The sequence below is a fragment of the Epinephelus lanceolatus genome, chromosome 7 (genome assembly GCF_041903045.1).
Source record: "Epinephelus lanceolatus isolate andai-2023 chromosome 7, ASM4190304v1, whole genome shotgun sequence".
Taxonomy (NCBI): domain Eukaryota; kingdom Metazoa; phylum Chordata; class Actinopteri; order Perciformes; family Serranidae; genus Epinephelus; species Epinephelus lanceolatus.
The window spans coordinates 22,787,651-22,809,655 of record NC_135740.1 but is presented as its reverse complement, the minus strand read 5'-3'; the positions used below and the strand labels follow the sequence as shown (position 1 = coordinate 22,809,655).

Genomic DNA, 22,005 nt, shown 5'->3' with positions numbered 1-22,005 from the left:
TTTGAAGCTATTTTGCCTTTCAAGGTAATGTGTTTTATGTCCAATGCGGCACCCGGCAGTTGGCCTGCATGACGTCACTGTCCTCTCCCTCTTCTTCATGTCCTCGTGCTCGGGCTGCCTCAGCTCAGTGGTAATCAGCTGCTGCGCTGTAAATGGTGAAGTCTTCACCCTCGACAGAGGGCGGAATAAGGAGCACCCAGTTCTTTAGTAATAAAAAACAAGAAGTCCTTAGAACAGGAAATCAGAGAGGGGACAAAGTCTGGGAAAGGTAAGAAAATAAACTGTCTTTTTGGGCTGTTTTTTGTAATTTCTTCATGTTAGCAGCGACTAACGTTCCGGTCACTGTTAGCTTGTGCTGGTTGTAACAGGCTACAGAGCTTGTTGTTGGTGGTTTGTTGCAGCAACGAAGCGAGGTCCGTTTATAGCTCGTCAGTCAGGACCAAAACACTTCGTTATGGTTACTCACTTGGTAACAATTCAATTATATAACCGAGCATCTGCATTCAACGAGCTGAAGCCATGTCACACACTTGATCTGATATAATGCAGGCGTTACAGCACTGACACTGTCATATCGATGGTCAGCAGTCCACATCCTCAATAAACCCTGTATGAGAAGATAAATATGATATACTGTGCATATGCTTCAGATTCATATTGGCTTATCTACTCTGCATAATGACCTGTGACACATCCTTATTTGCAAGTCTGTACTTTATCAATAATCACTACACTTTATCTCATAAGTACATGAAGGAACAAAATCATCAGTAGGCTTTTTTATCTGATTTAGCTTCATTTGAATGTTATTTTTCTGTCTTTCTGTCTTTTCTGTTTATTTTTATTACCCACACAATATAATTGTGAGGCACTTAAGGAATGTAGCTGCATTCCAGTGTATTAAAGTGTGACAATAAATCCTGTATTGGATGGGAGATATGGATAAAATCATCCATCATAGTTTGTGTTATTTTATATCTTGATATTCATATGTATCGTGTAATTTTATGACATTTTCTTTAAGCTCAATTGTGTCACCCTTTTATAGATTATATAACCAGTCTGATTTATGCTAATCTAGGGAGATATTATTATTAAAATATCAAGGCACTTTATTACATTGGGTGCAGCAGTGTTATTAAGCAATGCTGGCAGAGATGTGACAAGATGTGACAGGTCTTTGATGGTATTTATATTCCTTGCCATAGAGGTTGTATCCTCACATTACCCAACTCTGCCTCAGCTGGATTAAGCAGTCGTAAAACTATTGTAAAAACAATTCCCTCCATTCACAGGACTCCCTAAAGCTGACATCTTCAGACTTGTCCTTAGGAATCTCTGGTATTTGCAGGTTGATTGGATGTAATCAAACCCAAATATCCATGTCTCATTTCAGATATCATACTACTGTTGGCCCTGCCCACAGCACACTTTTGGCTGAGGAAACCTGCAGAGCCTGTCTGAGCCTGTCTGAGCCTGTCAGCGACAGCAGGTTTCGTGGAGACAGACCTGTACTCTGCAATGGCTCTGTTGACCCTGCATAGGCTCCCATCCATCTCCACCGCTCCAGTGAGTTCACCCATCCCCACACTTTGTTGATGTACACAAATAAGTTTGGCATTTAGCGTCATATCCTCAGATATGAATTTGCTTTTTCCAAACTTGAAGAGTTGTTCATGCTGGATCCTGCAGGGTTCTGTATGAAGATTAGTCAGTCCTGGGCGTGTCCCTCATCGCTACTTTGCCTGAATGATAATGAGGCTGCTTTGTTTTTTAGTTGCTTGCAGGGATGTGACTGCACTGATGGGCTTACGGGGAAAACATGCCACAGATAGAGTCATCAAAGCGATTTGGCTCCCATTCACATTCCTTACAGTGATGTCAGAGAGTGATTGGATCAAGCTTCTGTCTGTCTAAATGCTCACTGCCACTGTATTCGTTAAACACATATTATCATATAAACACTGTATCATCAGCTTCTGTCTCTTAACTTTATCTCTGCTCATTCTGTCACTCTATCATGAAGATTATTTAACTTTACATCCAAGGCCTGGCTTCTCCTCTGATTTTTGTCATCGCCAACTAAACATTAAATGACCTGACTGTGGGTCCAAGTCTCATTTATTTTTGCACATTTTGTCAAAGTTTCTAATCACTCTGCTATCTTAACTTGTGTTCTCTCCTTTTTTTTTCTTCAAACCCTCATCGTTCCTCTCCTGGCTCCTGCTCACTTCTCCTCTTTAATTTTTTTTTTCTTGACTCTGTCTGGACTTGTCAGTTGCATAACAGGTAATGTTACTGTCTCAAGTTTCTTTCTCTAAACCCTTGTTACTGCTGCTCTCTCTTCCTTGTTTCTTTGTCCCTCCCCGTTCTTGCGTTGTGTTTCTCTCTAATTTTTTATCCTTCTATTATTTCACTGCCATGATTGTTGTTTTTACCCCACCCTCACACACCCTTAGTGTCCTCCTCCCTGTGCTCACATCTCACTCTTCGTGTCTACCTCCTCACTTCAGCTTTCCACTGCACTTTATCTGTGTTGCACCACATTTCACACGAGAAATTACTGGACATCTTTTCCGGCCTTTTGTGTCCACACGTCTCAACAGGAAAGACATCACACACTCACATGCCTCAAATGTTCCCTGAAATTTTGTGACAGTGTGTCAACACTTTTCAACCAGTTAGAAACGTGCAGTTTTGGGAGCATTAAAAACTACTAAAACTACTTAAAAATGACAGTGTGTAGTGTATTGCAACTCCAGCAACTACTTGGAAGTTTCTTTGGGATGAGCATTTGTCAACCTCAGCCTGCACAACAGAAACATTACAGTCTGCAGTAATTCATAGACACACCATTGTCCTCAAAACAGAAATAATGCAGTCCTCTTAATTGTTTAAAGGATGAAAGCCTCCAAAGAAGAGGGAGACTTCAGAAAAGGTAAAGTGCACCATCTTTGAATTATCCTCTTATTACAGATGGTCCTGACAAAAAGATTCCCAGTTGGTAGCATTATACTAAGTGATCTCTGTCCGTCTGTAGGGAGAGCTTTGCCCTCGTGAAGGGGGCTGTCCTCCTGCTGGAAGAGGGCGAGAGGCCGGGCCTTGATGAGGAGACTTCTCCTTCTCCACCTTCTCCTGTGAAGGAAGGCGGCAAAGCTCAAGACATGCGGCACAGACACATTCACGCCATGATTGAACAGCTCCGACCAGAAGATACTATCAAGCTGGTGAGGCCTCTTAGCTCTTAAATTAGCTCTGCGACTAACTATAATTTACGTAGTCGATTAATCTGTTGATTATTTTCTCCATTAATTGATCGGTTGTTTGGCTAATGAAATGTCAGAAAATGGTGAAAAATTTTGATAATTGTTTCCAAATCCCAAGATGCCGTCCTTAAATGTCTTGTCTTGTCCATGACCCAAAGATATTCAGTTTACTGTTATAGAAGACTAGAGAAACCAGACAACATCCATATTTAAGAAGCTGGAATCAGTGAAATTTTACAGATTGTCAAATTAGTTGGTGATTAATTTAATAGTTGGTAACTAATCAGTTATTTGCTGCAGTTCTAGTGTTCATGCATGTTGCAGATCAGACCAGTAAAAGTTGACAAATGATCTGCAGAAAGAATTTTTCTGGTTAGTAAACTTGTTTCATGAACATGTGTAATCATATCTCAGGTCAAGGTCATAACATTAGTATGTTGAGTTCACTCGCATCAGCAGCTGTAACTATTGGAGTAATTAACTTCCTCTGTATTACAACTAACCTGTTGTTCAGTCAGTGACCCGACCACTACTCCGTGAGGTTGATGTCATTGATCCAACAGTTTACCTGTAAATTAGATAAAACTTGATTTGATGCATCAGAGCAGACACTCTAAATTCAGTGTCTCACACCTCATCAATTTTATTTGATTCTGATTCTGATTTATTATATGATTACTTGTACAGGTGTAGGTGGACAGTGTGCTGTGAATGAGACACATCAGGTAGACAGTCATTGTAAAAAGGGCTGTAAATTATAAGCAGCAGCCTATGATTGATTATTAGGACATCATAGCAAATTCTGTACTTTCATTTTCAGTTCACAGAACCACAGTTTCACTAGTCTAGCCTAACTAAGTTCCCTATTATGGATAAGTGCCTTTTGCATCGGTGTTGCATCGCAGCTTAAGTCAATAAAGTGCAGAATATGCATACTGGGGCCTGTTAAATGCATTCAGCTATTAACAGTCCAACAACCTTCCTCCAATTAAGTCATAATTCTTTAAGCTGCAAACATCACTGCAGATCAAAGTAGTTGTCAACATTAGGGGTGTTGTGAGCAAGCGGCAACCTCTAGGGCCGAAACATCATTACATTATGTCAGTTTCTTTTCATTCCTGCTTTATCTGCCTCCCCAACACCATCTAGTTGCCTTTTTCACTATGTATATAGTGTAATTGTTCTTTTTTAGGACTTAGTGCAGTCATTGATACAGACTCTCTCTCCACCTCCCTAATCCCATATTTTGAGTGTAATTAATTTGCCAAAAAATGAGACAAAACGTGCAATAGAGGATTTACTTTTTTGTTTTCAGATTTTATAAAACTATTGCATTGATATCATGAATTCTTTTGGCCACAATAATCATGTAGTGAAAATATGATAATGTGCCAGCACTTGTAAATGTGTAATACAAATTTCACATCAATGGACAATAACGGTAGCTTTGCATATTTCAACCAAAACAACATTTTACTGATGCTTTCCAAGGCATTCCACAGATTTAGACTTTGACCATTAAGTTTTGCAGGCAGCTGCTGGATTCATTTCAGCTCCAAACCATGAAAATGTGCTGCAGAGACCTGAAACATTTTTGATAATCCATCACGCTAAAGATTTTAGTTGTGTTATTATTGCAGGATTATACAGCTGAGATATAGAAAATATACAAACATGTACGTGATGAAAATCCTACATCAGATCATTTATTGTTCAGTAGTCAGCTCTTATGGTCATGGGTTGAAGAGCTTCTCACGAGGACTTGAATACAACACTTCAAGCTGTATTATATTGAATCAGTTGTGGAACTTAGTCAAAGAAAACAACAGCTGACTACGTGTGATGGACTAAATATTTTTAAATCAGAGGTCATGTGGATGGCAGGGAAAAAACAATCTAAAACATAATATTTGCTTTAAGAGGAATAATGTGAAATATAAAGCACTTGGAGTCAATGACCAAAAACAAGTGAAAACAAGTGGGTCTTTAAGTGGACGGTAGCCAGTGTGTGTTTCTCGGTAAACACAACATTCACTTCCCTGATTTAACTTTTCCAGGAAGGCCAGAGAAAATATACTGCACAGGATATTTTGCACTGTGTGTAATCACACAGGTTTGTTTGGTTTAATGGGTAACCTGAGACTTCAGAGGAAACCACAACATGTTGCGTATAAAGTGCGTTAATTGCTCATTCTCCTCTCGTCCTCCTTTTTGTCTCCCTTCTGCTCTCTGCACTGTCTCACGCAGGCAGTGCAGTTGGAGTCCATCAGCTCGGTCAGAGTCCGGTATCTGATCGTTGTCTCCACCCTCAGCAACAAACAAGAGAGCATCCTGCTGGGCATGGATTTCCCCAGCTCAGACAGGTGTGTGTAATCAAGATGCCGGTGTAGCGTGTCACAAAGATAAGATTTCCATTCAGTTAATAATTTCTGATTTAAGCTTTGACAAGCTAAACTTCCTTTCTGGTCCTGTTGTTTGTCTGTGTCCTCCTGCAGTGATCACTGCACCATCGGCCTGGTGCTGCCAGTTTGGAGCGACACACAGGTGTACCTGGACGGGGACGGGTAAGAAACATTCAACAAAGGGAATGAGGAATGAATGTTTGTGAGGCTGCAGCACAGACGGTGCAGCCTGATGTCTGGGAGTGTGGCCAGAGATAATGTGAATGAGTAATGGTCACTATTTATGGAGCTGAATCATTCTCCATGAATTACAACTGCTCCTATCACTCACTCAGACCCTTACATAAGCATGGAGGTCATGTGTTTTTGCAATAAAAGTAAAGTATGGTCAGCCTCGTTCTGTATCAGTGAGGAAGAAGTTAGTAGCAGCTGTAAACAACTCTCTGTTTGCTTTATGGTGCATCCACAATCTCAAACATCCACTCCAACTCAGTTTTAGATTAAATTTTAATGACCTCAGCAACATGCTTTGATTATAATATTTGAGGCTGTTTATTGGCTTGTGGTCAAACAGTGTTCTTCTTAGCCGTCGATTCTCGGATGAGAATATAGAGAAGGTTATGGTGATACTGAGAGTTCGTGTTTTCTAGTCTGCTGTCTCTCACTGAGTGCCAAAAAAGATGCTCTGATTGGCTGCCATATCACACCACCATGTTCACCCTCATCAGGCTGGTTCACACCTCCAGCTATGCTAATCCCCCCCCCCCCCCAATCCTCACATTTTCCATTCTGTGCTTTCTTCACAGGAACCGTCACTAATTTACACTGAATTGTCTCTGTGTCTTCTTCCAGTAATGCTTCTTATCAGTGTCACTTCCTCACTTCTCTCATTCTTCTCATTACAATAGCTCATACTTCTGTCTTTTTTTCCCCCACAGTGGTTTTAGCGTGACAACAGCAGAAGAGACCAGAATTTTTAAACCTATTTCCATGCAGACCATGTGGTGAGTGACAATTGTGGCATCCATGTATTAATGTTAAAACATTAATGTCCTTACTATGCTATCCAGCTCATCACTTCCTAAAGCATCTCGTCAATTGTTACTTGCCCTCGCTCTAAATCTTGCCTGGAGGAGTCATGACATTTCACAGTCATCATTTTTCAGGCCTGGGAAAGTCATTGAATTAGTCACAATCATTGAAGGTTTTGGAAGGGGCATGGAATTTTGTTGCATGGAATGAAATTGTTACAACAATTTTCTGTGGATAACCCTCCTCCAGGTAATGTAACATATCAGCAAATTCATTTTCTTTAGCTGTGGACTGAATGTAGCTTTAATATGCGTCCATGTGTGGCATCATTTTGTTTACCATCATGTACGTTTCATCATTTTCTCTCTGGGTTCGTCTCTCCCTTCCTGTATGCCAGGTAGCTGGAATTATCTTTCAACAGAACTTGAATTTGATATGTTTGAAAAATGGAAGGCAAGTTGGGCAAGAGAAAAAAATAATATGGGTCCTTGAAAAGTTATGGAAAGGTTTTGACATTTTGTCCATAAAATGTGTGGGAACCCAGGAGGTTTTTAATGTCCTCAAATAGACATCAGAGACTCCTCCGCACTCTTCACCTTCAAGAAAACTCCTTAAAACACACCTTTTCATAACTGCCTCCAACCTTTAAAATCAGCGTACTTTGCCCTTTCTGCATTATTTCCCTCTCTACCTCTCTATGGATACCATATCTTCGAGTATCCTAAGAAGCGCTATATAAGTCCAATGTATTATTATTATTAGTATTATATTGTTATTATTATTCTCATTTTCTGTCCTTCCCCTTCCCACCGCTGTAAGGTCAGTGCTGCAGGCGTTGCACGGCTGCTGCGAGCGGGCGGTCAAGGCGGCAGTGATCCCAGGCAATGGCCTGGAGTGGGCCCAGCACTACCACCAGCACACCGAGTCAGACCGCTACTGCCTCAATGAGTGGGAGGCCATGAACGACCTGGAGTCAGTCCGCAGGGACAGTAGTGGACAGAGGTAAGAAAAGTACAAGTACCTCTAAATGTGGTAATGCTTGAGTAAATATATTTAGTTACAGTCCACGTCTGCTTTAAAGCCACTGGAAACCCAAATCCACAATAACTCTGCATTTTAGGGTCTGATGTACATATTAGTAAGCATCTAAAAAGTATTAGGAATTAGTTAGAAATACAAATTCAAAAATATTGTCCTGAAAGTTTTTGTAAATTTTCTTTAAAATTCCGCATCAACTGTCCCACCCAAGTAGGTACAGTCAGGCTGTTTGTGATGTCTCTAGGTGAACATCCACCACTGAAGATGGCAACGTGTCATTCTTTTATTTTTGAACTGCAGCAGACCACGCTTTTAGTGAGCTGTGGTGTCGTTGTCCACAAAAACTGCTTTGCAAAAAATGAGCACAAAACGGTATTAAAATACACATCAGCAACATCATATAACACAAAAACATGCATCATAAAAAACACATAAAATGTCATAAAAAACATAATCACTGGGGATTTGATAAAACACATTAAGGAAGAGAAGTGGCGTGAGCATGCTATACCTGCACCCTGAAGGTAGGAGTGCATACTCAGAGCATAAAGAGTGTGCTGGATCTGCTATGATCTTATGAGCGATATTAAATGTGTACCAGTCTGTCATATGAGTAATACTGCACATTGGTTCTCCTGTTATCTTGCCTCCAAGTTTAACAACCGTGTCCAGTTTGTTGTTTTTTTACTGACATCGCTCGCTGAATACAAATACAAAAGGTCAATATACTCTGAATAAAGGTCTTGTAAAACAGTATCAGCATAGTCGTCAATTAGAGGATAAAGTGGAGTTCCTTCTAAAATCGATTATCATCTCTTTGGTTTTCTTTGTGTTGAAAATCAGATCTGAGCACCACTTATAAAAGTGGTTAATCTCAGCTCTTTAACGGGTCTCATCGTCAGTGCCACATCATCTGCAGATGTTATCAGCATACAGTCATCCTGATAACAAGCACAGTCACTGGTTTACACTGTGAAGAGCAGCTATGAGAGGACACAGCCTTGTGGTACCCCAGTCTGAGTGATGGAAGAGTGACTATTCTCCATGGACTTGGAGATGCTGTTGCCTCATGATTTACACCTGTGCTACCCATCTTTACTGTCAATAGACTGTCTGCTTTGACAGTCTTAAAGGCAGATGAAAAATCGGCAAACAGCATGCTCACATGAGATGTTTCCATAAGGTTTCCAGATGTTTGTAAAACCTGGTTCAGAAGCGTTACTGTTGCATCTTCCACACCGATGCAAATTGTAAAGCCTCCAACTGATGGTTGGTTTCAGACTCTAAGTGAGTTTAAACAATTCACTCAAAACATTTAATGATTACTGGCGTACCAGTCTAAAATCATTTAATTCAGAGGGATTTGTCTTTGTAGGCAGTGGGATTATTTTAGACACTTCCCTTGACCTCAGGATTGTTCGTAAGTCCAGTGATGGTTGAAAGAGTTTAGTGAATACAAAACCCAACTGCTCGCAACAGGACCGTTGGATTTCCTTGTGTTTACTGGGAGAGGTTGCGCCACACTTCCTCTGATGTCACATGTATTGGTGCACCACCCTCTGTCCAGTCCCCTTTGGGCTCAAATTGGGATGGTTTGTCAGTCTCATAATGTTTAAAAAACAATTTCAATCATTGGCAAAGTTTACTGTTTATGCAGAGCTGGTCCCCTGTGAGATCAGTCCAACCATTGTCTTTATTCCATGCCACACTTCCCTTTGCGTCCTTGTCCTTGAGAAGCTGTTCCACTTTAATTTTGTAATCCCTCTTCGCCCAATTTATTTGCATGTGTGCTTCCTCGTCGAATTAGCTTTCCTGTACGTCTGTCATTCACTTGAAATGCCAGCTCTTCCTCAGTTAGAAGCTTTGAGTTGTGTCCGCAGTAAATCAGGGTTTAGTATTTGCACGTTATTATTTGTTTGGTGGGGAGCACATTATTTTGCGAAACAGCTACGTCTCGCAGCTGGAGCTGTACCTTCTCTCCCTCCTCCTTGGCCTCTTCCTCTCCACACATCACATGTCTCTGATGTCCTGAACATGGAGATTGATAATGTAATTTGCTACCTATAGATTAAATTAAGCTACATATTGTATGTAAGTGACGTATGAGGGAGATGTCAATCAGTATGTGATTTGCCTTGCAGTCTGGAGACGGGTGCGTTCTGAATCACATACTGTTTCTCTTTACTTTTGGTAGATGCTGCAGCTGCCCTTAAAAAGTATGCATTGTTGCATGCAGTATGCACACAGTCAGGATATACTACCCTCTTGTTCATATATCTGTTTCCTTGGAGATAGCACAAAACGCCATTTGCTGAGTTCACCAGAGACAGACATCAACCCCGAAGAGCTCTGCAGATTTAATTTGCAATATGAGTAGTTTAAACTTTTAATGTAATAACTGCATACATTGTAGATTCTTATATAGTGTATCCCGACAGTATAATTACATCTGCATTTCTCTGTCCTTGTTATTTAATAGTTATGTCCTTTTGTTGTCGGTAATCTTTATGGTTATTTTGTTCACTTAATTAAGTCACTTTAATGCACTGTCATCTGTCATTATGGCTTCTGTGAAGCTGTCAACAACTTATCAAACTGTCATCTGTTTGTGGCTTTGTGACATACCTTCCTCTGCACATATGATTGTGGGTTAGAATAGCCAGACAAGCATGCTGGCTTGTGTACTGCAAAATCCAACCAGATGTAGTAGTACATCCTGGTATTTTTGGCATCGTATGAATCGGGACATACTAAATCCTTTTCTGGTATACTCAACAGTATGGTAGTGTGGGGGTTGGAATACACAGCATGTTTTCTAATAAACATGAACATTTATTTTCACTCAGATTTTTGCAGATATTTAACGAAACACTCAGTTTTGATATCATGTATGCATTTTTACGATTTTTACAAAAAGTCAAATTTCCAGTGGCTTTAAATGTGTAAATAAATTGAAAGATATTATCAGATTGTATTGCTCATACACACACATCAGCTTGTACTTAAGTTTCACTTCTTCTTGCATGGGAAGCACCGCAGACAGAATTTCCAATGAGGCGCTGATTAAAGAGCACCTGAGAGACATCATGAGGACTGAAGACCTGGACAGCCTCACATCTAAGATGGTAAGACATACAGGCAGATATAAAGAGGAAGTTGGCTTAAAATAGTCAGAGAACTATTAGGGGAAGCTAATATGTCAAAAAAGATGAGAGAATGAGTGGATGCCTGTATAATTTGATCTTTCCTTCACCGCTGTAGGTTCACTCTGCCCTGGAGACCAGGATAGGCTTCGACATGAGACCCTTCAAGGAGTACATTGACAATGAGATCCTGGTCACCATGGCTCAGATGGACAAACCCTCCAAAATATTTGACTACCTTTATCTGGTGAGTGATTTGCTGGAGTTCAAAGACAGTAATAAGCTTTGTTTCACCAACATGGCTAGAAAGCTTTCTCATGCTTTAGTCAGTAAACTGACGGAAGTGTGCTTTCACCAGGATGTTGTCATGTGACTGTAACTTCCCCTTTGTGGAAGATCTGTGTTGACAGCGATAGGGAAGACGTCTCTGTCAGCCCTTTCCTTTTTGCACTTGACTGAACCTTCTTCTTATTTATCTGGTTTCAGGGCTCTGAGTGGAACGCAGCTAACTTTGAGGAGCTGCAGAAAAACAAGTCAGTGTTTTCACCTGCGACATTTTTCTACAGCTCTGTGTATTGTTGTTGTCCATCTCTATTTCCCATTGTCTCATGACATGGTGTGAATTGTGCATTGTGTTTGCTGAGTCCACCACTGTGGCTTTAAGTTTCTGTCTGTATGTTTTTCAGTGTGGGCTATATTCTGAATGTGACGAGGGAGATCGACAACTTTTTCCCAGAGTCCTTCACTTATATGAACATCAGAGTGTACGATGTGGAAGCCACTGATCTGCTCCCTTACTGGACAGACACTTTCCAGTTCATCAACACTGCAAGGTACTCCAGAAACCCCAAGCACATCAGAAGATACCTAAAATCCAAACTTAACAAAAAGACATTTTGCAGTCTTCCAGAGTTAAGTTGTAGACAAGCACATTTCTGTCATTACAACATATTTATACACAGCCAAATTCCTGGACGGAAGGGAAATTTCGGCCACATATTCTGTGGATGTCCAGTCAATGTTGATAGTAAATGTAGTCAACTGAAGCAATGAATTCCTCAGCCGTGCTCTATTGCCAGAGAAAGCTGAGTTTTCTGTCGATCCTCCTGCATCCAGTGGCGTCATTTGACATGACAGGGACGTGCAAACTGTATTTCCAACAGCGAAAATGGCATTCAAATAATGAGTGCAGAAGATGTTTTGGACGAGGATACACTTGGATTCTCAGCCATACTTATTCAAGTCAGAGTATTGAGCCAAAGATAGTCAGCAAAGAAAAGCTGAGGCTGCAGCTGCATTAGCCGTGCAAGAAGATACAGCCAGCGGGGACCCTCCAGAACCTGAGCTGCTGAGAGCAAACACCGATTGCTGGTGCCTTTGCTTCGAATTTTTTCCGATGCCAATAGAAACTGAATCATTCTGCTGCAGTGGATTTCAGTGTGGGTAGTCACTGTTGGAAGCTGTTGCCAACACCAACCTAGAGAGCCTGTGTGTGTCTGTTACTGTGCATGAAAGTTTACACCTGACTTGGACACACTTGGTGTGCAGGAGACCTTCTTCAGCAGATAAACAGAAAAAGACAACAAAGACCAGCAGAGCCGAGAGGGCAGATGACCATTGATTGACTTTATTTTGTCAGAATCTCAAACACAATACAACCTGGTACATGTAGGCACTGCCGACACAGCTCCACGAGCAGAAGTCCACTTTCTTGGTCAGTGTAGCATGCAGTGAGGAATTTATTGCTTCAGTGGGCTACATTTATCAACACTGATTGGTCATCCATATAAAAGATGTCAAATTTTCCCTTTAATACCATATCATCATTGACATGTTTCAATGATACACTAAATCCCCTGATGCTAAACGGTGATATGATGACTGCCCATACTGATACATAGTGCGATTTCAGTCCATTAAAGTAAAGGTTTTGCGGAGTTAAAAGAGAAGATTGATACCACGCTTACTTCTGTCAGCCAAATATGAAGCTGGACTCACAAGATGGTTAGCTTCGCACAAAGACTGGAAACAGGGAGAAACAGCTAGCCTAGCTTGACCAGTGGTAACAACCAGCTCTCTAATTGCTGGACTGTTTCTGTTGCCTGGCAGCCCAAAATACTGTGCCTGGCCTAGAAATAGTCCCAATTCTAACCCCCCTAAAAATGGTGTTGCTACACTTTGGCTCTTGGACAGATTAAACAAATGAGACATACTGTGTTTTATAGTGAGTTAGAGGTGCTGGTAGGCTGATTTTTTTTTTTTATCTATTGACAGAGCCAGGCTAACTGTTTCCTCCTGTTCACAGCCTTTATGCAAAGCTAAGCTAACTAGCTCCTGGCTGTAGCTTCATACTGAGCATGCACAGATCAGAGTGGTATCTTCTCATCTAACTCTCTGCCAGAAAGTGACTGAGTGCATTTCTCAAAATATTGGCCCACTCCTTTATGTCATGTACTTTGTTCCCAGCTTTGCCTCACCACCAATATTGCAAATTTGAGGTGTCACACTTTCCATTCAGTTAATCAATTCACCACTATAAGTTAAATCTCTAAACCGCTGAGTGACTTTCTCTGGATCTCTGTGTGATGCAGGAAGAGTGGACAGGCGGTGTTGGTGCACTGTAAGATGGGTGTTTCTCGCTCTGCATCCACGGTGATCGCCTACGCCATGAAGCAGCAGCGCTGGCCTCTGGACGTGGCGTTGTCCTACGTTAGGGAGTGCCGGTCCATCGTCAAGCCCAACGAAGGCTTCATGAAGCAGCTGCAGACCTACAATGGCATTCTCAACGCAAGGTCAGGCATGGTGTTTCCAAAATGAGGAATGCCAACATCTAAAAATTACAAAACAACATCAAACATTTTTTTGAGTTTGCCGTTGTCTGTGGCTATTGAGGCTATATTGAGATGTGGGCTCGTGACGATTGTGTTGTGTGCCTTCATCATTCCAGCCAGCAGCGTCACAGCGCACTCTGGAGGCGAAAGTCAAGAGACCAAAGACAAAAGTCAATACGCAAGGAGGAGGGAGGGGAAGAAAAAAAGCCAGAGGAGGCAGAAGAGGAAGAAGAGGAGGAAGAGGAGGATGACGGACTTGAAGGTTCTGAGCAGGGTGACGAGGAGGATGCAGATAGTCTAGATGAAAAAGATATAGGTAGCCCAGATGAGAGAGATGATGCAGAGGTAACTCTTCACATCAATGATATCAGCATTTTAAATCCTGCTGATTTTGTTTTTTAATCTTCAACCCTTTTACCTTCCCCAACTCACCCAGGTGTTTGAAGAGCCCGCCCCCCCGCTTGAGACCAACCAGGGACCTGGGCAGACAGGGCCAGCTGGTGTCACTCCTGTTATCACAGTAAATGAACTAGAAAAGGTGAGCAGAGACAAATGTAGTTACACACATACGCTGTGTCTCTTATGTGGTTTTCCTTCACTAAATCACTGGATGTTCTTTTTCTTTCTCATCTCAAGGTCGCTCCGAGTGTTAATCGCAGCGGCAGGATGAACCTCTTCTCCCTCATGCAGTCCATCAGTGATGAGGATAGAGGGCGTGAACAGGTAAATGGAGCTGAGTGCCACTCTCTCTGTCATGTTGTTCATAGTTGATGTACGCACAAATTTGTTATTAGAGTCTTGTGATCTTGCCTGTATTTATTATACAAGTATCTTAGTTTAGCAGTAGTAGGGTTTCACTTTGAAGGGATCTTTTGAAGTGGGGTTGTATGAGGTACTCTTCATAGTCAGAATGTTACCTACAGTAGATGGTGGCCGGCACACCCTAAGTTTGGAGTACCACCACAAAGCTAAGCAATGTACCGCCTCTGACAGGGGCAGCAGAACCACCCAAAAAGAGGCCCACTTAAAAAAATCAGTACTGATTTATGTGTACACTGTATTTAGAATATTTTCAGTGCTTGACGTTGCTGTCAGACAGCCCTCTCTGACAGGGAAACCATTAATAGCTTCAGTTCCCCGTCTTTGCTCTCGTCAAAGCCACTAGACTCCATTGACAAAAACAGTCATTTTAATTTGCTGAGCATGGGAGCTGCTGGTCTACCACTGCCTCGATCAGTTAGTCTGTTTGTGTTATTGTGAATCCAGAATACCCCTTTCAAACACCAAAGTCACCAGTAACACAAACTAACTAAGTGATGGATGCAGCGACAGACCAGCAGCTCCTCTGTTCTGCAGTGTTAAATCACTGTTTTTCTCAATGGAGTGTGGCTTTGAAGAGAGCCTCGATAACAGCTTCAGTTCCCAGTCTGAAAGGGCTGTCTGACGGCAAGGTAAAATGAATAGGGTACACTTAAATGATATTGATTTTTCTAGGTAGGAACAATATGTTTTGCTGTGGTCCCCATTCACAGCAGAACATTGTTTAGCTTCTGCGCTTGTTCTCCTGCCTGCTTTTTCAAACTGGAAGCGTGCCAAGTGCCATCTACTGTAGAGTAATATAATGACCATGGATAAGTGCCTCATACAACCCCACTTAAAATAAATCTTAACTATACTCTTCAGGTTGAAAAACGGTCAAGGTTTCAGTTAGCTGCTGTATAAGCTACTCCTCTACTTCTCTCTTGCTTTCAAGCTGCCTGGGAGTCCGCGGCGGAGACGTAGCCTAGGACGACGGAGTCTCATTCACCAGAACGCATGTGTGGATGTTTCACCTGAACCACGAAGCCTGTCGGACGTTGGTCAAGGCAATCCCTAAAGTGATCAAGGAGGCAGAAGAGCAGGGAGTTACAGGGGAGGGAGGCGGACCCATAAAGGAGGCAAACAAATCCTGAAAACACCAGAAGGAAAGTGTGCGCTGGTAATATGCCAAGGTTTTTATACACTGATACGCTCTGGCTTTATATTTTAGATCACTGAAAGTTTTAATTTATGTTTTACTGCATATCTCTGCTCATGATTATTGAAGCTGATGTTCACTGCTGATAAAAGGATTTGTGCTGTAGTATTAACACACCAGTGAAAGCCAGGATATCTGAAGTCATTATCAGTGTATACTGTTGTATTATTATGGTTTTTTCAGTATTTTAAAAACATATCTGACCACATACAGATGTACCGGTCCCTCCCTCCATGTAGCGCCCCCTGCTCCCTCTTCCCTTCTTCAGCTCTCACATCACCACTCAAGAGATATCTATGCAATTACTGTCCTCCTTTCTTTCCCTCTGTAAATACAAGGCTGTATGCTGCCAACACCAGGTAGACAGTTTTAAATGTCTTTCATATTTTCACAAGACGTTCATTGTTGTAAGACAGGAGGATCTCACTGTATCTAAGCTGTGCATCATGGACCAAGTCAGGGCCAGTTTTATGGCAAAAGCCTGTTTGCCAAACATTGTTCTCCAATGTGCCAATGAATGACTATATTAAATCTAAAATCTTTATCATGTATGTTAAGAACCAATGTAACCCACTTTATTTTTATTCACCTTACTTAAACACCAGGGCTGTATGAGTGCCTTCACCCTGAGAATGAAATACGACTCTATGACTGGTGTTTTTAAATGTTTTTATTACGAGGTGATAGCTGTGTATTGTATGAATCTTGTACTGTTCCTCTGATTGCAGTATAAATATGACTTCCCAAAGTTTTGCATGTATGCATAACACCGAAGTATATATGTATCCACACATTATGCTGATGACCCGGGTGCATGTTATGTGTTTTTATACCAACATGTGAGAGCAAAGTGTTCAGGGTTTTCTTGTGTATTTATATTGACATTTAATGGATTGAGGTAAATTATTCAGAATACCATTTTCACACTTCTGATCACTGGATGCTGATATGGAATATTTTTTATTTCATGCTGGTGTTACCAGTGACCCAAGCTAAAGCTTCATTTAACCTGCATGCTCACTGTTAAAGAAAACATGCACTTTATAATCCCACACACACACACACACACACACACAGTTCCCACTGCCTGAGCCAACATCACACTGTACTATGAATAAAATGATCATTTATTATTTTTAAATCTTGTCCACATCTTGTTGTGTTAAGCTCTCTGCTGTCTGCACCTCACTCGTTTACGACAAGCACTATGAGTGGAAAAATAAACGATCATACTCAAAGCAAATGCTTTGTTTCTTTATTGAATAATTCACCAGAGTTGCTTCTGTTCAGAAACATTTTAATATCAAGACACAACAAAGCACAGGGACAAGCAGCCTTACTTTGAATACTCATTTTGTTTCAGTTTATATTGTCATTTACTGTATTGCTGGTCATCTTAATAAACAGTACAGTCATAATTCACAAGAGAGCAGAGAGTAAGGGGCACAGAGGACATTTTAACAAAACAGATGTGATAAATTCAGGTACCGATGTATTTCCTTCTGGGCTCACTGAGGGTGACTCCTCCCTCTTTCAGTGCTGTCTTGAAGGCTTGAACCTGTGAAAGAAAAAAACAAGGGAGACATAAACATGAAGCATGATGACTTTAAGAAGTATTTCACTGCTGGAAAATGTAAGCTTGGCTGTTTTGACACAGGACACAATATGGCAGCCGGCTAGTAACAAACAAAAAGTAAGATAAAATAGGTTTCTGAAAACATTTGAGGCGAGAACTAGTTCCTGCAGTAACAGAATCTTGGTTCATATGAAATCAGCGCTACTTTATTTTACTGTTTGATCTCAGTTTTGTTTGTAGCCCACGTTTTCACTGTGCAGAAAACAGTATGGCGCCCACTTCCTGTTCACAAACTTCTGTATAACAGCTAAACAGTACACTGAAATATGTTTCTGAGGACTTTTTTGATCTGAGAGAGTGAAAGAGAGAGGAGGGACACTCTTGATCTGCTTCTATACTACTGTCTCAATGATGGCGGGCAAACAAAAATGCGCAAGTACAATCTGTAGTTCTAGCAACAGCCCTAGAGCCAGCAAAAATTCGCTGGATGATGACCAGGGAGATCTGGCCGCTGGTAAGATGGAGGGAGGTTTACCACACTTCACTTACACCTACTACCCACATTATTATAATACAAAACTGGATGTAAATCGGCAAAGTATCCCTTTAAAAGGGAAAAAAAGACACACAAATCAGTTGTCTAGCAGCAGTTGGTGCTGCATGCACTCACAGCTTCAGAGCGGTACGTCCAGGGAATCTCCCTGTACACCATCCTCGTGATCCCAGCCTGCTGACAACGCTGTGCCAGCACCTCGCCCACAGCCTGACACGCTGCCACGCATTTTGTGGAAGCCAGCTCCTTCCTCAGTGCCCACTCTCTGGTGGAACACGAAAGCACCGGGTCAGGAGAGCTTCTGGAGAACACGTGTGCTGTCACAAACTGTTGGCTGCGAGAAAACTCCAACCTGAGAGGATAAGAGACATAAACATAATAAAAGAGAGGTGAGGGAGCAGGAGGGAAATAGGGAATTTAGATCTGTCTGGTAAAAGTGAATTTGATCAGTTGTCAGTGTTTGGTCAGTGTTTTTTTTATGTCCTCAGGTCTCCCTTGAAAATAAGATCTTTGCGTGGGACTTGGGTGATTAAATTAGGGGCGTATATAGAGGTGTACACGCACAGTCACAGTCAGTATGAACATGAGCATGGTGCATATACTGCCACACTGAGCTGCCTCTGATTCTGTGCACTCACAGTTGAATACAGAGTAAAGAAGAACAATAAAACTGTACAGCAGAGGTGTGGACGCGAGTCACATGAATTGGACTCAAATCCGACTCGAGTCACGAATTTGATCACTTTTTACTCAACTTGACAAAATCAAAAAAGACTCGTAACTCAACTTGAACTTAAACACCGATGACTTGTGACCTCACTTGCACTTGAGCCTTTTGTCTTGAAAATATTTGATAACTTTCACCGAACCTAAAGATTAAGAAGTGTGTTAATATTTAACTTAAAAGGGAGAATAGTCTTTCAGAAAATGTCTTACAAATCTTTGGAGAGAACGTACTAGACATTTTTACCAATATGAGATAACTAAATAAGAAAGGACAGGACAGAAACATACAAGATTCATTCTGTTGTGGTATTAGTTAATTGTGCCATATAGTGTGAAGGTGCAATGTCAGCATTACTTTTTTGATGACTGAGTTCAGCTGCATGATTTTTGTAAATTTTAATATATTATTGTGTGGTCATGAGCTTCGGGTAGTGACCAAAAGAATGAGATAGTGGACACAAGCAGCCGAAACCAATGTCCTCCGGAGGGTGACTGGGCTCAGCCTTAGAAATGGGGTGAGGAGCTCAGAGATCCGGAGGGAGCTCAGAGTAAAGCCGCCGCTTCTTCACATTGAAAGCGACCAGTTGAGGTGGTTCTGCCTCCTGTTCTGTATCATAGGCAGCGTTGCTTGCTTGAAGTTTCTTGAAGACGTTTCACCTCTCATCCAAGAGGCTTCTTCAGCTCTAACAGACTGGTGCGGAGTCGCTGGCTTTAAACTCTGTGTCTGTGGAGGGATACCAGGACTGCATTGTAGGTGGGTGATAAGTGGTGACGAAGGCCACCTCCTCTGTTTAACGACGGTTGTTACAATTAGACATAGACGGCTTCTATCACGTGTCTTTCGAACCATCCGTCTTCTCTGGACAACATGTGAACATCGCTGTACTCAAAAGAGTGTCCCTTCTCCTTTAGATGTACATGGGCAGCTCAGTCTTGGCGTTGACTTAAAGAGCTGGCTCTCCTGTGTTTGTGGAGTGGTTGTTTTGTTTTACCAATGTTCAAGTCAGCAAGTCCAGTTGCTATGACATAGCACCTACGACTACAATGACCTGAATGACTGAGAATGTTCACCAACACGTGCCTCCCATTAAAGGTTTTCGGGGCATGTCCAACTGGTAGGAGCCCCGGGGTAGACCCAAAACATGCTGGAGGGTTTAAATATCTCATCTCGGCTGGGAACGGCTCAGTAACCCCAAGGAGGAGCAACCCAGCCCCGAAAAAGCCAACAGAAGTGGATGGATGGATGGATGGATGTAATTGTTCTGTTGTTAAAATGGCATTACATTTGGTGAAGAGTGCAGTGTGACTTGTTTAGGACTTGAGCTATGCCTGTCTTGACTTGGGACTCTAGTGCAAAGACTTGAGACTCACATGTAAATTGCAAAACAATGACTTGGTCCAATCTCTGCTTTACAGCATGATCACATTTATCTGTCTCACATATGTAACTGACAGTCGTTGTGTGGCAGTGTGATGGTCATCTATTTAACACTCGATATTACATAACAGCTATCATGAAGCAGCTTTATCCCAAAACACACACACCTGTGGTAAAACTCCCGGCGAGGCCAGGACGTCTTCCAGCCCCGGTCCTTCACAGCCAGAGCCATCTGCTCCAGGTTCCGGGGGTTTCTGTTCACGAAGGTCGGGTTCACGGCTTCATTTTCGTCCGCGCGGGGCTCCTCCTCCGGCGGAGAGGCGAGCTGACTCAGACACCGAGCTGACCCCACACAACAGGGCACAGATAAACTCAACACCAGTATGTAACGTTAGGTAGCTCCAAACTGAGTAGTTTACAGAATATAACACAGCTGTGATGGAAATAGTTTCACTTACCCGTCTGGTTTGTGGCCACAGTTTGACGACATCGTTGGATTTGACCTAACAACAGCCGCACACTACGGCTAATGTCGCTCAGAGCCATCTCCTCCTCCTCAGCTGGGCTCACCTCATAAATACAAAGTCCAGTCAACGATTACTATCAACGCTAAGTCCTTAAAAACACGAAAACATACCAACTCTAGCTATTTGATAGGTTTTCACCGTGACATGTGCAGCGCCATTTTTGACATTCAGACAACATCCGGTTCACTTGGTGCTCATTTAGAAGCAGCACTGACAGAAACAAACGCCAGCGCTTCAGAAAGTTCCGCTTACATGTCTTTTGTCTTTTTTTTAACTTCCTTTATTCAATCACCATTAAATTATACAAGAGCAATTAGTTACAAGAAAAACAAACAACAAAAGGGGTACATATATACTTACAAATTAAAAAGAGGTTTTTAATGCCTTGTAAATAACCGTAGTCCCGATGGCTTTCTGATTTTCCAGTCCTTTTGTTGGTGTTTCAAAGTACGTTTCACTTCATGCTTAAAGTGATGGATCTTAGATTTCCTTTCAGACCATTTACATTTATGGATGTAAAACCCATCATAAAAAATGATAAGATTCAAAACAGACATGACCTCTGTCCAGATATTGTTTCCATTGTAAAAAAAAAAAAAAAAACCTCTTCCCTGTGAATTAATCTTAGTTCCACATAACATCAAAAACATATTCAACGTATTTTACATAAATGCATCCATAAATGAATGTTAAATTGTTTCTGTGCCACTTTTACAGAACACAGGATTCAGAAAGATCATTTCTATATATGTTTTGAGTGATTTGTTGGATAGATTAAGTGTATAATTTTAAGATACACTACACTAACCTTATTGTTGATGAAATATTTGTTACAGTAAGTCCAGATGAATTTCCAGTTAATGGTGTCAAAGTGACTATTCACATGGCGTTACCAGTGAGAAGTTGTAGTGTAGTGCATCACGTCTCTAAAAATGGTATTACATCCTTTATGTTGGTGCAATTGATCAAAACATGTCTTACACATTGACTGTTCATCAGACATACTGCCTTCCTGCAGCAACTTAAAAAAAACATGTAGGTACTGCATCAGTTACTATGCTATATTCTTGTGCAGGTATCTGCCTACATGTCTTCATACCAGAATAAAAATTGTGCTTTTCTATAAATTTTTGCCAATTTACTCTACATCAACTTGTACTTTACTATTTTATTTTACAGTAATACGTCACTACATTTCAGAGGTCATTTTTACTCCGCTACATTTATCTGAGAGGTACAGCAAATTCACAGATTTTACATACAGAACATGTGATCATCTTAAAAATTTGATGTATTATTAGACATGAACACCCAAATAGTTTAAAGGGTATTTAAAAAGAGGGCTTTTTGTCATCGTTTTGTCAATAAAATGTCAGAATATAGTGAAACATGCCCTGTGTAATTTCCCAGAGACTAAGGTAACGTCTTGAAATTGTATGTTTGATCTGATCAACAGTCCAAGAATCAAAACAGATTCAGTTTATTATCATGTATGACAAAGAAAAACATCAAATTC

The 22,005-nt window shown here is 41.3% G+C and overlaps 2 protein-coding genes across 2 annotated transcripts; one reads left to right on the top strand and one right to left on the bottom strand.

Moving 5' to 3' along the window:
- Positions 1-129: 129 nt before the first annotated feature.
- On the top strand, positions 130-16,972 carry LOC117260918 (protein phosphatase Slingshot homolog 3). Its single transcript, XM_033633039.2, has 17 exons — positions 130-268; positions 1,397-1,569; positions 2,901-2,938; positions 3,041-3,227; positions 5,514-5,629; positions 5,762-5,830; positions 6,607-6,672; positions 7,520-7,702; positions 10,770-10,863; positions 11,000-11,128; positions 11,368-11,414; positions 11,568-11,714; positions 13,473-13,673; positions 13,829-14,057; positions 14,149-14,250; positions 14,349-14,435; positions 15,466-16,972. The coding sequence occupies exons 2-17, from the start codon at positions 1,522-1,524 to the stop codon at positions 15,586-15,588; spliced, it is 1,866 nt and encodes a 621-aa protein (XP_033488930.2). The 5' UTR covers positions 130-268; positions 1,397-1,521; the 3' UTR covers positions 15,589-16,972.
- Positions 16,963-20,665, bottom strand: mrpl18 (mitochondrial ribosomal protein L18). Its single transcript, XM_033633040.2, has 4 exons — positions 20,421-20,665; positions 20,130-20,304; positions 17,976-18,210; positions 16,963-17,287 (listed from the first exon to the last, which is right to left on the bottom strand). Exons 1-4 carry the CDS (start codon positions 20,506-20,508, stop codon positions 17,210-17,212), a joined length of 576 nt encoding a protein of 191 aa, XP_033488931.1. The 5' UTR covers positions 20,509-20,665; the 3' UTR covers positions 16,963-17,209.
- Between the last annotated feature and the right edge of the window lie 1,340 nt (positions 20,666-22,005).

Excerpts from the sequence above, each read along its gene's own strand:
- mrpl18 (XM_033633040.2), bottom strand. The coding sequence starts at position 20,508 with ATGGCTCTGAGCGACATTAGCCGTAGTGTGCGGCTGTTGTTAGGTCAA. Across the intron at positions 18,211-20,129 it reads CGCCGGGAGTTTTACCACAG|GTTGGAGTTTTCTCGCAGCC; the intron begins GTGTGTGTGTTT and ends TTATCCTCTCAG. Across the intron at positions 17,288-17,975 it reads GGACGTACCGCTCTGAAGCT|GTTCAAGCCTTCAAGACAGC; the intron begins GTGAGTGCATGC and ends TTTCTTTCACAG.
- LOC117260918 (XM_033633039.2), top strand. The coding sequence starts at position 1,522 with ATGGCTCTGTTGACCCTGCATAGGCTCCCATCCATCTCCACCGCTCCA. Across the intron at positions 5,630-5,761 it reads GATTTCCCCAGCTCAGACAG|TGATCACTGCACCATCGGCC; the intron begins GTGTGTGTAATC and ends GTCCTCCTGCAG. Across the intron at positions 5,831-6,606 it reads GTGTACCTGGACGGGGACGG|TGGTTTTAGCGTGACAACAG; the intron begins GTAAGAAACATT and ends TTTCCCCCACAG.